Genomic DNA, 16,686 nt, shown 5'->3' on the forward strand with positions numbered 1-16,686 from the left:
ACTTACTACCTGTGTTTTCTTCTAGGATTTTTATGGTTTCAGGTCTTACTTTCAAGTCTTTAATCCATTTTTAGTTCATTTATGTGTACAGTGTAAAGTCCAGTTTCATTCCTTTGTATGTGACTCTCCAGTTTTCCCAACACCTTTTACTGAATGTCCTTTCCTCATTACACATTCTTGGATCCTTCATCATAAATTAATTGACCATATGTGTGTAGATTTATTTCTGGGCTCTCCATTCTGTTCCATCCATCTATGTGTCTGTTTTCATGCCAGTACCATACTGTTTTAATTACTATAGGTTTGTAATATATTGATAGTTTGAAATCATGGAGCATAATACCTCCAGCTTTGTACTTCTTTGTCAAGATTGCTTTGGGGACTTCCCTGGTGGTGCAGTGGTTAAGAATCTGCCTGCCAATGCAGGGGACACAGGTTCAATCCCTGGTCTGGGAAGATCCCACATACTGCGGAGCAACTAAGCCTGTGTGCCACAACTACTGAGCCTGTGCTCTAGAGCCCACACGCCACAACTACTGAAGCCTGCACGCCCTAGAGCCTGCGCGCCACAACTACTGAAGCCCACGCACTCTAGGGCCTGTGTGCCGCAACTACTGAGCCCGTGCTCCACAACAAGAGAAGCCACCGCAATGAGAAGCCCGTTCACTGCAACAAAGAGTAGCCCCCACTCACCGCAACTAGAGAAAGCCCGCGGGCAGCAATGAAGACCCAACGCAGTCAAAAAAAAAAAAAAAAAGACTGCTCTGGCTATTTGGGGTCTTCTGTGGTTCCACACAAACTTTAGGATTGTTTCTTCTATTTCTGTGAAAAATCTCATTGGAATTTTGATAGGGACTGCACTGAATCTGCAGACTGCCTTGGGTAGTATGGACATTTTACAATATTAATTCTTCCAACCCAAGAGCATAGACTATCTTTCCATTTATTTATGTCTTCTTCTATTTCTTTCATTAATGTCTTCTGGGTTTCAATAAACAAGTCTTTCACCTTCAGGGTTAAATTTACTCCTAGGTATTTTATTTTTTGATGCAATTGAAAATGGGATTGTTTTCTTAATTTCTGACAGTTCATTATTAGTGTAAAGAAATGCAACAGATTTTTGTGTATTGGTTTTGTATCCTGCAACTTTACTGAATTTGCTTACTAGTCCTAACAGTTTTTTGTGTTGGAGTCTTTAGATTTTTCTCTATATAATATCATATCATCTTCAAATAGTGACACTTTTACTTCTTCCTTTCCAATTTGGATGACTTCTATTTATTTTTATTGCCTAATTGCCCTAAGACTTCCAATACTATGTTAAATAAAAGTGGTGGGCATCCTTGTCTTGTTCCTGATCTCAGAAGAAAAGCTTTCAGCTTTTCACCGTTGATTACGATGTTGGCTGTGGGCTTGCCATATATGGCCTTTATTATGTTGAGGTACGTTCCCTCTATTCTGGCTTTGTTGAGAATTTTTATCATAAATGGATGTTGAATTTTGTCAAATGCTTTGTCTGCATCTATTGACAAGATCACATGATTTCTAATCCTTCATTCTGTTAATGTAGTGTATCACATTAATTTGTGGATGTTGAACCATCCTTGCAATCCTGGAGTAAATCCCACCTGATCATCGTGTATAATCCTTTTCATGTTTTGTTGAATTTGGTTTGCTAATATTTTGTTGAGGATTTTTGTACCTATGTTTATCAGAGATACTGGCCTGTAATTTTCTTTTCTTGTGGCATCCTTGTCTGGTTTTGGTATCTGGGTAATGCAGGCCTGTAAAACAAGTTTGGGAGAGTTCCTTCCTCTTCTATTCTTTGGAAGAGGTTGAGAAGGACTGGTATTAATTCTCTGAATGTTTGGTAGAATCACCAGTAAAGCCATCTGGTCCTGGACTTTTGTTAGTTGGGAGGTTTTTGAAAACTGATTCAATGTCCTTACTAGTAATCGGTCTGTTCAGATTTTCTATTTCATCATGACTCAGTCTTGGCAGGTTGTATGTTTCTAGGAGTTTATCCATTTCCTCTAGGTCATCCAATTTATTGGCATATAATTGTTCATAGTACTAGTCTCTTATGACACTTTGTACTTCTGTGGTGTCACTTGTAACATCTCTTTCATTTCTGATTTTGAGTCCTCTCTCTTTTTTTCTTGGTGAGTCTAGCTAAAGGTTTGTCAATTTTATCTTTTCAAAGAACCAGCTCTTAGTTTCATTGATCTTTTCTATTATCTTTTCAGTCTCTACTTCATTTGTTTCTCCTCTGATCATGTTATTTCCTTCCTTCCACTAACTTTGAGCTTTGTTCTTTTTCTAGTTCCTTGAGGTGTAAAATTAGGTTGTTTGTTTGAGACATTTCTTGTTTCTTGAGGAAGGCATTTATTGCTGTGAACTTCCCTCTTAGAACTGCTTTCACTGCATCCCATAAATTTTGATATGTTACATTTCCATGTTCATTTGTTTCAAGGTAGTTTTTTATTTCTCTTTTGGTTTCTTCTTTGACCCATTGGTTCTTCAACAGCATGTTGTTTAATCTCCACATATTTGTGCAGTTTGCAGTTTTCTTCATGCAATTAATTTCTAGTTTCATACCTTTGTGGTTGGAAAAGATGCTTGATATGATTTCAATCCTCTTAAGTTTATTAAGACTTGTTTTGCAGCCTAACATATGATCTATCTTGAAAAATATTCCATGTGTACTTGAGAAGAATCTGTATTCTGTTGTTTTTGGACAGTATATTCTGTAAATATCTGTTAAATCCATCTAGTTTAACATATTTAAGGCCGATGTGTCCTTATTCATTTTCTGTCTGGAGGTTCTATCCATTTATGTAAGTGGAGTATTAAAACCCATACTATTATTACACTGCTATTCTCCCTTTAGATATGTTAATATTTGCTTTGTATTTTAGGTGCTCCTATGTTGGGTGCATAAATACTTATGAACATTACATTTTCTTATTGGATTGACCCCTTTATCATTACATAACACCCATCTTTGTCTCTTACCACAGTCTCTGATTTAAAGTCTATTTTGTCTGATATAAGTGTAGCTACTCCAGCTTTTTTTCGTTTCCATTTGCATGGAATATCTTTTTCCATTCCTTTACTTTCGGTTTGTGTGTCCTTACATCTAAAGTGAGTCTCTTGTAGGCAGCTTATAGATGCGTCTTGATTTTTTTATCCATTCAGTCACTTTGTCTTTTGAGTGGAGAATTTAGCCATTTAAATGTAAAGTAATTATTGATAGGTGTGTGCTTACTGTCATTTTCTTAATTGTTTTCTGGCTGTTTTTAAAGTTCCTCTCTGTTCCTATCTCCTTCTCTTGCTCTCTTCCTTGTGGTTTGATGACTTTCTTTAGTGGTATGTTTATATTCCTTTATCTTTTGTGTATTTACTATAGGTTTTGCTTTGTGGTTACCATGAGGCTTATATGTAGTAACTTACATCTGTAACAGCCTATTTTAAGTTGATAACAACTTAAGTTTGATCCCATTCTAAAACTCAGCATTGTAACTCCCCCCTCCAACATTTTGTTTTTGAGATGTCACATTTTACATCTTTTTATCTTGTGTATCCCTTAACTAACTACTGTAATCATAGCTATTTTTACTGTTTTTTTTTCACCTTCATACCAGCTTTATAAGTGATTAATCCACTACATTTATCAAATAGTTACCTTTCCAATGAAATTTATTCTTTCATGTGTTTCTGTTACTAATTAGCACAGTTTCTTTTCGTCTTAAAGAAGTCTCTATCATTTCTTATAGGGCTGGCTTAGTGGTGATAAACTTTAGTTTTTACTTGTCTGGAAAACTCTTTATCTTTCCTTCAATTCTGAAGGATAACTTTGCCACACAGAGTATTCTTGGTAGGAAGTTGTTTGTCCCCCACCCCCTCCCCCAGCAAGTTTAATATATTGTGCCACTCCCTTCTGGCCTGCAAAGTTTCTGCTGAAAATCTGCTGATAGTTTTATGGGGTTCTCTTGCACATAACAGATTCTTTCCTTGTCTTTAACTTTTGACATTTTACCTATAACGTGTCTTTGTGTGAGTCTCTTTGGGTTCATCTTGTTTGAAACTCTCTGGGCTTCCTGGATCTGAATGTCTCTTTCCTTCCCCAGGGTAGGGAAGTTTTTAGCCATTATTTCCTCAAATAAAATTTCTGCCCCTTTCGCTCTCTCTCTTCTCCTTCTGGGACCCCTGTGATGTGAATGTTTGTCTGTCTGATGTTGTCCCGTAAGCCATCTTCCATTTTTTCCAATCTTTTCTCTGCTCTGATTGGACAAATCCCCTGCCTTGTCTTCGAGTTGACTGGTCCTTCCTTTGCTTCATCTAGTCTGCTGTTGAACCCCTCTCGCATATCTTTCAGTTTGGTTATTGTGCTCTTCAGCTCTGAGACTTCTATTTGGTACTTTCTTATAAGTTTCCATCTCTTTGTTGAAGTTCTCACGGTCTTCCTCCATTTTCCCCCCCAGTCCAATGAGCGTCTTTATGAACATTACTCTGAACTCTTCACCAGGGAAATTACATATCTGTTTCATTAAGGTTATTTCCTGAGGTTTCATCTTGTGCTTTCATTTGGGAACATGCTCCTCTGTTTCTTCATTTTGCTTGTCTGTGTCACTTTCCGTACAGTAGAGGAAACGACCACCTCTCCCAGTCTTCAAGGAGTGGCCTCGTGTAGGAGATAAACCTTGTTGTTCAACTCTGCCCCAGCTCTTGGTTGTCTCTCAAACCTCTGTGTTCGTCCAAGCAGCCTGTTATATTTCTAGTGGTTCCCAGGAGTTGAGGGTGTGCCAAGACCTGTCAGTGTCCCAGAGGGGAGGGTCTCAGCAACTACCTTCAGGCTGTTTGGAAGCCAGACCCTCAGGCAGCAGCTTTTAACAGTATGCCAAAAATACAGTCCCATGGGACCACAAGCACACACTTCTACACTTGGGTTGTTCAAAAGCCCTCAGAACTGATATCTGTATTATAAGACATGGACAAACTCAGAAAAAGCATGATGCCAGTGACTGGTTCTGTGAGCTGACGGACTGTGGATTTAGGATCAAAGTCATGGATCTCTCAAATAACTGTCAATACATACCAGCACCAAAGCATAAAATCTTAGCACTTCTTCCTTGCTAAGTATGATGTGGTGTTTCAGGGAACAGAAAGTAAAGCACACCAAGACACAGAACTCCCTCTAGCCTAATCACCAGGACAAATGGACCACAGAGGCAAAGTCACTGCCCTCTAAGCAAAAGCTGTATCTCTTACAATAAACCATCCTTCCTCGAGTTGGGACAGAAAAGGTAAGAGCCGGTCTGTCTTTGTCTTTGCAAGATGCACCCCTCACCTAAGAAGGGGCGATTCCCAGCCATAAACGCTAAGCCCAACCCGAGCTTGTGGTACAGGGACTGGAACCCTGTCACCCAACAGAAGTCACCTTGTGTGCGCTGCCTCTCAAAGCAAGCGGGACACGCAGAGGCTGCCCCCGGGGCTGCACCGTCCCGGCCCCTCCTTACTTTGTGGTCCATGGTAGCCATGCAGTGGCCAGCTTTGTGTGTGTCCTTATGCTTCCCATGGGGCTCTGTCATCCCCAGCATGGTGCTCTCCCCTCCAGTTGCTGGAGCTGAAGGTAAAGAGAGAACTTCCAGTTCAAATTCGATCATGTGGTATGCAGGCGCAGCCGGCAGGCTGATGCTCGTGACCTTGTCGGACGACTGAACCCGGAGCGGAGCGTCAGAAGCCTTTTCTAGGGGAGACAGAAGAAGTCACCTGTAACACAGTCCCCCTGTTTCCGTGCTCCTTCTCCTGTCGTAGGTGACGGGCCCAGGAGTGAAGCTCCAGCCCAGCTCCTGCTACTCCTACACACACGCAAGAGTGTAACCGGGAAGGATGACAGAGGGGGGAGACAGGAAAATCAGGGGCAAAACCCCCGAAGACGGAGCAGCACCGCATGAAAGCTGTCCAGCTGAGCTCGGCTCAGGGAACTGCCAGCGTGCTCAGTCTGAAGACAGAAAAGAGACGCTCTTCACACAGCCCACCCGAGACTGCGCGTGTCCCCACAGGACATGCTCCCACTCAGAAAGAGGGCTGCATCCTTCCCTCTCCGTACCTCGTGGCTGGGGACTGTGGGAGACGGGACTTTTTTAGGGCTTCCAACCAGTGTCTTAAAAGGCTGGTCTGCTTTTTCTTTCTGCTGAGGAAAGCTGCGGAGGGTGGAAGGAGGCTGGAGGCCAGCAGGGCGCCACCACAGAGCGTGAGCCCAGGCAGTAGCGCTGCATCACGAGACCGCAGCAAGGTCAGCACCACCTGGCCACTGGGCACGTGCACAGCTCTAAGCCTCTTCCCCTCAAATGTAACGCCCCACCGAGGGGAAGGGCTGCAGTCCCCCTACAGGTGGAACGTGGCCACGAGAGAGCTGCAAGGAGAAGCGGTCCTCAGATGCCACCTGAGGACGGCGGGGACGACAGGCTCCTCATATCCTCATGGTGCATGACAACGCCAAGAGTCCACCTGCGCCAGGTGACTGCTGCCTTACCTCTCATGTTGGAATAGATCACCGCTCTGCTCTCTTCATGACACAGGATAAGCATGGCTTCCACATTGCTGAGCTGAAGGCTGTCCCCGTGTTTTACTGTGTAATGGCCAGTAGTGACAGTGAACTTGACCTTCTGAGGAATACCAGCCAAAAGGCTATCTAAAGGGAAGAAGACAGCCATGAGCACCACTCCCAACCAAGAGTACCAGCGGAAGGCCTCCCGTGGGTCAGAGGAGCGCTGTGTCTTCTACTGGAGAGACCCGCTCACTGTACATATCCACAAAGTCGCTCAGCGCCCACCCTCACTGCTCATCTCAGTTACGCGGTTTGCAGCGCTGAGGGGGTCCTCGCTAGGCACAGGAGAATCGGAGAGCCTCAGGGACCTTATCACCACTTCAGTTTAGAGAGTCAGGGATCGTGGTGGCAACCGTGTCTATGAGGGTCTCAAAATTTACCCGCTAGCCAGTTATTGAGAGAAACTCAGAGAACAACACTAAAGAAAAAACTAATGAAACCGCACGTGCTGCTGCTATTCAGATTTTCCTCTGGCCTTTCCAGGTTAGGCCTCTTCCAGATCTCTGGTTCAGAGCAGCTCGATAGGAGATACGGTACACTTTCTCCTGGATGGAAATGGAGGGCGGGAATGGGCTGAGGTTTCTAAGAATCGGTTCCAGGGAAGGCAGAAGGAAGAAGGCAAGAGACAAGACACAAGGAGAAGGAATAACAGACAAGAGGGAGAGAGGGAGGAGAGCCGGGAGGTGAGAAAGGGAGTGCGGGCCGGGGCAGGGCGGAGGCGTGAGCCAGCACCTCCCAGGCTCTCCCAGCCGCAGGGCTCAGCCTTTCTCACAAAAGGTTCTCTGAGGGAAGAACCACTGAGAGACTGCTGTGTTCCACGCCTGAGGGCCTTTCCAGGTAGCCAGGGGAGAAGTTTAAAAGCATAAAAATAGGTAGTTTAGAGAGATTAAATAGGGGAAAAAAAGCTTTCCTTGATTTTTTTTTTCCCAAATGGAAGAAGCAGGCAAATAAATACATTGTTTCTAGCCTAAACCACAGAGACACTCACTCATTAGTGTTTTACGGAAGTGCCATGTGGTCTTCAACAATTTGTTTACACCAACTCCTCCTAATTGTAGGACTTAACAAAAAGGACAGCAGCACTGAATTTCTGAAATGCCATGCGGGGGGGTGGGGGGTGTCAAGGTTAATCAACACTTTCAAAGGAAAAGACTTTTGATCAGAGCACAGACCATAACTAATCTAGCATTCAGCCTCTGAAATGGAACTCTAAGCAGGAAATTGTATTTACTTATTAAATTCTCTGCAGCAGACATCAGCTGAGATTTAGCTCATTTTTCTCAGCTAATGTTTAGTAAACATGAAAGCAGCAATTACAGAAAAGCAAATATTCAGATGAACAAAAGAACCAGAGCCAGCTCCCTGGCAAAATCTCCACGAGGCTCCCCGAAGTGTCTCTTACAGAGGGACACGGCTACAGAGGGCCGCAAGCGCGACGCTGCAGAAGGCCCTCCTTCCACGTGCTGCCTTAGAATAAAGGAGCCAAGTGCGGCGCAGAACCCGCAGAGCCCCCGCGGCCCACTCACCGGCCAGCGGCTCCACGTGCAGCTGTGGCTCCTGCGAATACACTTCGTACTGCACCAGCGGGTAGATGTGAGGCAGGACGAACCACACCGGGCCCACCGAGGCGCACAGCTGCCGCAGCGTGTAGGTTCCCGGCTCCCTGGCCTGGGGGCAAAACCGAGCATTGGCACAGCCGTCCCCGTGTCCCCGTTCCTGCAATGACGAGCTTCTCACGGGGAGGCTGAGCCAGAATCTCCGAAGCGACCGTTTTTCTTACCCTCTTTATCCTGCGGCTCTGTGCTAACACGTCTACACGCGGGCTGTTCAAAAGATCCCTCAGCACCTCTCAATGGAGGATCTTCTGAGTAACTGATGCTTAGGTTTGACTTTACGCTTAATAATGCATTCTCAATTTAACAAGCTTTATCTGTGGCTTTCTCTTCTGGAAAAGGTATTTAATGGAGACAGGGAGCATGAAATTTAAGACCTGCTCTAAGACTAGACTAAAAACACATGTGGCAAATAGCTGTGCTTTCCACTGGCCTCTTGGGTCAGTGGAACTAACAGAACCCGCTGCCCTGGAGGAAGATCCGTATCGGAGCGGGGCAGAAGCAACTGTTTTGACATCCATCCATGCAGCCACGAAAGGAAAAGAGAGTTTAACATGAAAGCGCCATCTTCTCTGAAACTTCCTCATTTTAGCAAATGAGGGTGTATTCTAATACAAAGGGAAAAAGTCTAACTAAATCCAGTGGGAACACAAATAATTACCTACATCAAGAACTTCATTCAAAATTTATCAACTGCCTTAAAATTATATAAGTACAAAAGATTTTTTCAAAACATCAGTCTGTTTTTCTTTAAGGATAAAAATCAAAGTCAGGTTAACAGAACAGAGGCGTCTACTGGCTTCTCAGCTTCTTCAGAGGGTTCTCGCAAGTGCCACCCGCTCCCGACCACCCTTGAAGCCAACTCCCCAGCCCAACACATACCTGCGTCCTGAACGTGATCGTGTTGGGCCCTGGCTCCAGGGTCACAGCGGTGCACTTCAGCACGTGGGCCGCAGCCTCCAGAGCGGCACCCGAGGGCGCGTCCAGGGACGCGCCGCTCTCCTGCTTCCTTAGGAGCATGTGGACGTTTTTGCAGATAATCCCTGTTGTGTGCAAGGAATTGTCGGAAGGACTTCTTTCGAACATCTCGCATAGCTCCAGCGCGGGCAGGCTGTTCTGGGATGTGGGGAAAGGCGCGGTCTCTGCCGGGAAGCTGACGATCCCGTTGGCCGTCTTGTGCTTGGTGAGCCACTCGGCAGTCTTCCGGTAGTTGTTTTTCTCGATGCTGAAGTGGACGTTGATGGCAATCTGCTCCACGTGGACAGGCACGGGCATCTGACTGCACACGGTTATCTCCACGGACAAGACACCACCCACATGGACCACGGCATTGGAAGGGGTAAAATGGAGATCTCTCAGTTGTGCAAAAGAATGCATAGGGAGTACTATTTTGTGACCTGTAAATACACAGTACCATGTTTTACTTCCTAAGTCACACTTCCAGATGCTACAGAGACTGCAGGACTGGGCCACTATCAGACCCGCAGGAAGCAATGACGTGCAAAAGAGATGGTTCAGACCCTCCCAACCTTGTGCCTTCTTCACACACCAAAAAGAGTTATTCTGTCAAAAAGAGAACAGAAACACATGCCTAGATAACTCCTGGAAATCATAATACCTGAAGAAATTAACGTTTCTAACTCCTGTTTTGGCAAACCCAAGAGAAATACAGGTCAACTAACTCCTCAGTTTCAAAACTAGATTTGTAAAGCCCAATTCCTAGAGCTGTTTCAGGGAATTCCACCACCTTCCCACGCACATAAAGATTCTCCAGTAAAGATGCCCAAATCCCCCTGTACATCTGGAAATAAACCCAGGTGTGTGCCACCCTGTGAGGTCAGCCAGTGAAGTGAGGAGCCAGGAGGGCAGCAGGTCCCCAGCCCCACAGGCGCCATCAGGGGAGAACCCACTGCATCCTCCAACTTCCTTTCCACAAGCACTGGTGGGTCCAGAACATCCACAAGGCCACTGGACTGATCGGTAAGGGAGGCAGTGCCGAGACTGATGCCATAAACTCACAAGAAAACAGGGACAATCACGGAATATTTTCTTCACAGAGACGCCACGGCAAGTTGGCAGGAACAGCGTAACTGCACAGCCTCACGCACGTGCCACACACAGCAGATTCAGCACACAGCTCTACAATGACCAGTCTGGGCACATTAAAGGCTCTAAAACACAAATCAGTGCCACGCTGCCCGAGAGACCCATGCAGATGGCTCGACGTGCGTGACGCGCACCCCAGCAGGCAACGACCACAGCAACCTGAAGCCAAAACCTCTGGAAACACTGGCTTTCAAGCAGTTAGCAACCGCTATGGACTGAATGCAGTCCCGCCAAAATTCTTAAGTGGAAGCCCTACCCCGCGGTGGGCCCTCTGGGAGAGAGTTAGGGTTTGATGAGGTCATGAGGGATGCATGCCCTTGTAGGAGGACGCACCAGAGAGCCCTCTCCGTCTCTCCCCCCACCTCCCTTCCCCCTCCCTCTCTCTGAGTCTCTCCATTTCTCCCCCATCTCTCCCCGCACCTCCCTTCCCGCTCCCTCACTCTCTCTGAGTCTCTCTCTCCACCTCCCTTCCACCACCCCCCCACCCCTTGCCATGAAGGGACAAGCCAGGAAGAGGGGCCTCATCAGAAATCCACCCTGCTGGCATCCTGACCTCAGATGTCAGCCTCCAGAACTGTGAGAAAATAAACACCCGCTGCTGAAGCATCCAATCTGTGGCATTTTGTCATGGCAGCTCGAGCTAAGACAGTGACTATTTTAAATAAATACTCTTCTTGATAAACTGAACATGAGAAGCTAAATATTACAATAAATTTAATCTTACTACACGGCAATTCTTAAAGTATATTTGCCAAAACATTTAGCCTGAACCCAAGGCTTTGAGATCTACCTTGCTGTTGGACATTCCCATAAGGAAATACTCAAGAAACTTCAGACGGTGAGATAGTCTATGAGACAAGTGGCTCGATGTCTTTAAAAAGTCAGTGCCGTACAACCCTGTTGTCAAACAACCGCTGAAGGGATGAACACAGTGTGGTCCATCCATACCACGGAATATTATTCAGTCACAAAAAGGAATGAAATGCTGACACACGCTACAACATAGTTGAATCCTGAAAACATTGTGCTGAGTGAAATAAGCCGGTCACAACAAAACACATATTGTATGATTCCATTTACATGAAATATCCAGAACACGTATCTTCAGAGACAGAAAGTGGATTAGTGGTTCCCGGGGACTTGCGGGGGATGGCGGGTGGTAGGAGGTTGGGAGGAAATAAGTGTGGGGTTTCTTTCGGGTGATAAAAATGCTCTAACACTGACTGTGGGACGGGTGCACGTGTCTGTGACGACACCAAAAGCCACAGAGTCGTATACTGCACGCTGTGAATCCTATCTCAATAAAGCTGTTGTATTTTAAAAGGTCAGTGTCTGGAAAAGAAGAAGAAAACGAGATGGAAAGACTGTTCTAAGTTAAAGGAGAACTGAGATACAACAATCAAATGCAGTGTGTGACCCGAGTGGACTAGTCGAGTCCAATTATTTTGCATATAAAATAATTTGTAAGAACACTTTTCATGACAATGGGGGAGACCTGAAGAGGGGCTGACTTGGTAGCCCGACTTAGAACCCTGTCCAGCTGTGGGCAGGGTGGTGAGGGGATCACCTCTGTTTTCAGAAGATGCTACACTGTTCCAGGGTCTGGAGCTGCTCTGAAGTTCAGCAAAAAGGCAAAAGAAAGATAGAGACACACGTTTGCTACATGGCAAAACGTTAACAACTGCTGAATCTAGGTGGTCAGTATAGAGTACACAGGCTGTATTATCGTGTTTGCTGTTCTATGACATCTGAAATTTTTCACAGTAATGTTTGAAAACAAGCCTTACCTGGGCTGTCTGCCTGCCGCTTGGCGAAGCCGAGAATCTCTCTGCAGAAGTACTCCCGCTCGCTCTCAGTCAGGTGCCGCTCGCTGGCCAGGAGGCTGCTGGTCTGAAGGTAGCTGAGTGCAGAGTCAAGGGGCCTCAGAGGACCACGCGCTGGGGCGCTGCACACACAGCCCCTCCAGTCCCCAGAGGGTGCATCCCGACGGCTGTTCCCCTTTCTCTAGGGTATTAGGAACTCAAGCAGAGGTCAGATACGCTGACTAGGCACCAGCTTCTATCCAACACAGTACGTGTGTCAAGGCAGGCTTTTCTCTCCAGTTATCAGGTACTCATTAAACCCTCAATGGTGGGCACTGCTGCCGTACAAAGAGAAAGCAATCCTCCTACTTCATGAACGTATTCAACTTAAAGGATACTTTTCAATTTGTCCAAGGTGTTTCTGACATTCAGCTAGTTGCTTCCTTGTGTGTGTGATAGGCAGTGCCCAGCCCTCAGCCAGGTAATTCTTCAAGGCTCCTTGAAGATAGATTTCTGCCTTCTGGGGAGACTTCTTCCTCCTTGCAAATCAACAAACAGAAGCTTTCATTATGGGTCGTGATAATCAACAAACTCAGACATAACCTTTCACGGCCTGCTCTCCACCCGTGACAACCCCACACCATGAAACTGGTGCCATCTGCAGACAGTCCTTCTCTGACCACCCCCCCATACGAGAAAGAACAAGAAATCAGGAACACCTAACTGGACCAGAGAAATGCGCTCAGGCTGAGAATCCCACACACGCTGTTTGCCCAGCATCCTACACTAGCCAAAGAGCCTTCGGAGTTGAATCTCCGGATAAGAACGTGAGGGCATCATTCACGATTTCAAGCTGACATAAGAACACCAAGCGTGAAGAAAGCGGAAGGCTTTGTCTACAGGCACACAACTAGTTAAGGAGGAAGCTTCGAAACCTGGGCTCGGGGCCACACTACCTGCTGAAGACAGGCCAACACAGAGTGGTCTACACAGGCCAGCCGACAGGGGAGCCTGACTCAAGTCGGAAACTCAGGCAAAAGCAATGAGCAGGTTTCAAAGATTTACAGAGAACTATGAGGAATTTAAATATCAACACTTATCACCCAAATTTAAACCCTCAAGACGTTCAGAATATAACAAAGTTTAAAACCCAATTAATGAGAGCTTGCCAAAGCTTCAGTGACAACATGGATGCCCTGGCCTTTCCCAGAGGGCTGGGGTTACTGACTTCACGGGACAAAGGCCAACACCAGACAAGCACTCGCTCTCTAAGCATCCTGGGACAACATCCCAGGCTTACCTCTGAAGCAATGAGAGTTCTCAAATTCTCAAATAAATTTTAAACCTATCAATTACATGTGTCAGTTTCTCTAGACTTTTATGGTCCCCTCCCCCATTTTTTATTTTATTTTATTTATTTAATTTTAAAAATAAATTTATTTATTTTTGGCTGCATTGAGTCTTCGTTGTTGTGCGCGAGCTTTCTCTAGTTGTGGCGAACGGGGGCTGTTCTTTGTTGCGGTGCACGGGCTTCTCATTGCGGTGGCTTCTCTTGTTGTGGAGCACGGGCTCTAGGTGCGCGGGCTTCAGTAGTTGTGGCTCGCGGGCTCAGTAGTTGTGGCTCATGGGCTCTAGAGCGCAGGCTCAGTAGTTGTGGCTCGTGGGCTCTAGAGCACAGGCTCAGTAGTTGTGGCGCACGGGCTTAGCTGCTCCACGGCATGTGGGATCTTCCCAGACCAGGGCTCGAACCCGTGTCCCCTGCATTGGCAGACGGATTCTTAACCACTGCGCCACCAGGGAAGTCCTCCCCCATTTTTTTTTTTTTTTTTTTTAAAGATTTTATTTATTTATTTATTTATTCATGGCTGTGTTGGGTCTTCGTTTCTGTGTGAGGGCTTCCTCTAGTTGCGGCAAGTGGGGGCCACTCTTCATCGCGCTGCGCGGGCCTCTCACTATCGCGGCCTCTCTTGTTGCGGAGCACAGGCTCCAGAAGCGCAGGCTCAGTAGTTGTGGCTCACGGGCCTAGCCGCTCCGCGGCATGTGGGATCCTCCCAGACCAGGGCCCGAACCCGTATCCCCCGCACCGGCAGGCAGACTCCCAACCACTGCGCCACCAGGGAAGCCCCCTCCCCCATTTTTTAAAGGGGTCAGAACCTTCTATATACTTCTTCAGTTACTATCTCCAGCCAAAGATTCTTACACTGTAGAGCTGGAAGGGAGACCATCTGTCATCCAGTCCCCGGAGACCCAGGCCGAGGGTCACCTGGCTAGTCCATGGTCAGGCCAGAACCAGGACCCAAGTCTCCAGTTAGCAGGCCAGCATCACCCCACTGCAGCTCCAAGCCTCAGCTCACAGCACCTGAGGACATGGCTACTGATTCAGTCATGAGATACACTAGCTGGAGACTCAGGAGAGCCGACCTCCAGCCCCAGCATTACTCAGCTGTGCAACTGACTCCCTGCTCCAATCACACCTGAAACACTAGGAAGTTCACTTAGATGATCTACAAATCCCTTCGGAGCCCTGCAATCAGTTAAAGTAAATTATTCTTTCTTGTTTCATCTAACGACATGACTATAGATTTCAAGATACCATTTCAAACACACATTTCTTTTGAGAAAATGTAAACATCTTTTCCCTCATAATCTGTATCTCTTCCCAGTGCTTTGAACTAGCAGTTACACTGCCAGCAGGGGTTCTTTATCAAACACGTGAGAAATATGGCACGTTTTTAGTCTTTTCTCTGGAATCCACTCCAAAGCTGGAGCCAGACTAGAAATGCTCACAGTGTTTGCACACCCCAGCTCACAAGCACTCACGGCTCAGCCCTCTCTCACGGACCTGACACATCACGTGCTTCACGTCACTGACCTCGAGGCTTTCAACCCTCTGAGGAGGCACTTAACAGCAACTAGAGAAAATGCTATAGAACACATACTATGTATTGCATATAATAGTATATATATTATCTACATGTATATAATATTTACATATAAGTTCATTAAATTAATTAAATGAAGGAAACACAAAGATCAGTAACAATTATTAAGGGTGATAAGCTGAACTCACTCTGGTTTTCAAAGAAATTCTCTTAAGAAATGATGATTGGTTACCAGTTTACATTTTTTGTTCTACAAAGTTATGTACACTTCATATTAACTCCTACCTAACAAACCTCTTACTACACGTGAGATGTCTGAAATTCAAAGAAAAGTTCAAAATCAATTACATGTAAAACTCCGCCAGATCCTTTCCAACGAACTTAGCGGATCGAATTCTCCCAATACTCGTATACATTTCAATGGTGGCATGGGACAAGTCCTGCGGAAAAGCAAAGAACCAAATAATTCTGTACTTTAAATTTAATGTTAGACAAATCCTACATTTATTTACCCAAGGCTGAAGCAAAAGACTTCCTTATTAATATAACATAATTTTTTACTTTGTATCTCTTTTTGTGTTATTTGAGTTTTTATGTAATAGTGATTTATACAAAGTCATTAACTTGTACATAAAACTATAAAGCATAATAATAAAAGAAACGTGAACTCAGCAGGCACAGAATAATTTTTTTCGAAGTATTTTCCATCTGTGGGTAACATTTTTAATATTTTTCTCACATTTTGGATGACAGAGACAGTATTATAGACTACTGTCAAATGCTGTTGAATTAACCGTGCGTGACTCGGGAAGGCAGACGGTCCACCGAGCTTCTACTGCACTGCTTTCTAAGACTGTCCAAATTTAAGTCCTTTAAAATCAAGTACAATAGCTCTGTTCAGGTTCAAATTGTTCCTTTGTACAGAGAAAACCATTCACTATCCTTTCTTACAATTTCTGTTCTACTGAATGAGCAACACCATTGTGAACAAAATTATAAATACCTAAAGATGCTTTTATGCCTAATTATGGCACCATGGATACTAATAAACCAACTATTCCAGGTTTCATGCACAACTCCCTAGGGTACCACAGAAACTTCAAAGGCCAACAAGAAGGAGGTTCCAAATACCAGCTCATTCCCAACTCAAGAGGTCACAAAGTAGTGAAGTCCAGTAGAGGCGGGCTTTCTGCCACGGGTAGACAGGGAGGACTTGTAATACTTACTAAGTAGTGTTTTTCAAAAGCTTCTACTGATGACAACGCTTCTTTGAGCTTCTTATACGGACTCTGAGCAGTGTTGGCTTAAACAGAAAGAAGGAAGAGTCCTTATTCATCTTCATCGAGTCCAGTCATGTGAGCTTACACTCCGCCTCAAATGTCACAGCTAAAGGACTCTGTCTGATGCTTATGGAAATCACAAACAACCCATGCCGACTGAAACTACGTTATCACTTACATTCTTGTCTAATTAATATACTCATGAAATAGTCTAAACCCTTCAAGTAATACTTTTATCTTTAATAGAGACTAGAATTTTTTAAGCACGTGTTACAAATCCTACAATGAATTAAATTACTTCCGAAATGATTTGATGTGGTCTCAGGTGGAAACAGTGTAATATACACATAACGCATTTTCCCTGACAAACTGATTCAATCCAGCAAGAGG

General features: G+C 45.2%; 1 protein-coding gene across 5 annotated transcripts in view; it reads right to left on the reverse strand.

Moving 5' to 3' along the window:
• Positions 1-16,686, reverse strand: part of TRAPPC10 (trafficking protein particle complex subunit 10) — a 90,402-nt gene that overhangs the window by 14,343 nt on the left and 59,373 nt on the right. For 3 of the 5 annotated variants that reach the window (XM_061193843.1, XM_061193845.1, XM_061193847.1), the window contains 8 exons: positions 16,243-16,319; positions 15,365-15,456; positions 12,533-12,673; positions 12,120-12,232; positions 9,109-9,623; positions 8,140-8,281; positions 6,539-6,697; positions 5,520-5,749 (listed from right to left, as the gene is read on the reverse strand). In XM_061193843.1, the coding sequence (XP_061049826.1) occupies positions 5,520-5,749; positions 6,539-6,697; positions 8,140-8,281; positions 9,109-9,623; positions 12,120-12,232; positions 12,533-12,673; positions 15,365-15,456; positions 16,243-16,319 (1,469 nt within the window). Of the gene's footprint in view, positions 1-5,519; positions 5,750-6,538; positions 6,698-8,139; positions 8,282-9,108; positions 9,624-12,119; positions 12,233-12,532; positions 12,674-15,364; positions 15,457-16,147; positions 16,187-16,242; positions 16,320-16,686 lie in introns of those variants that run through there. The other 2 variants (XM_061193846.1, XM_061193848.1) reach the window with 2 other exon arrangements.

This window comes from Eubalaena glacialis, chromosome 6 (assembly GCF_028564815.1).
Source record: "Eubalaena glacialis isolate mEubGla1 chromosome 6, mEubGla1.1.hap2.+ XY, whole genome shotgun sequence".
Lineage (NCBI taxonomy): Eukaryota > Metazoa > Chordata > Mammalia > Artiodactyla > Balaenidae > Eubalaena > Eubalaena glacialis.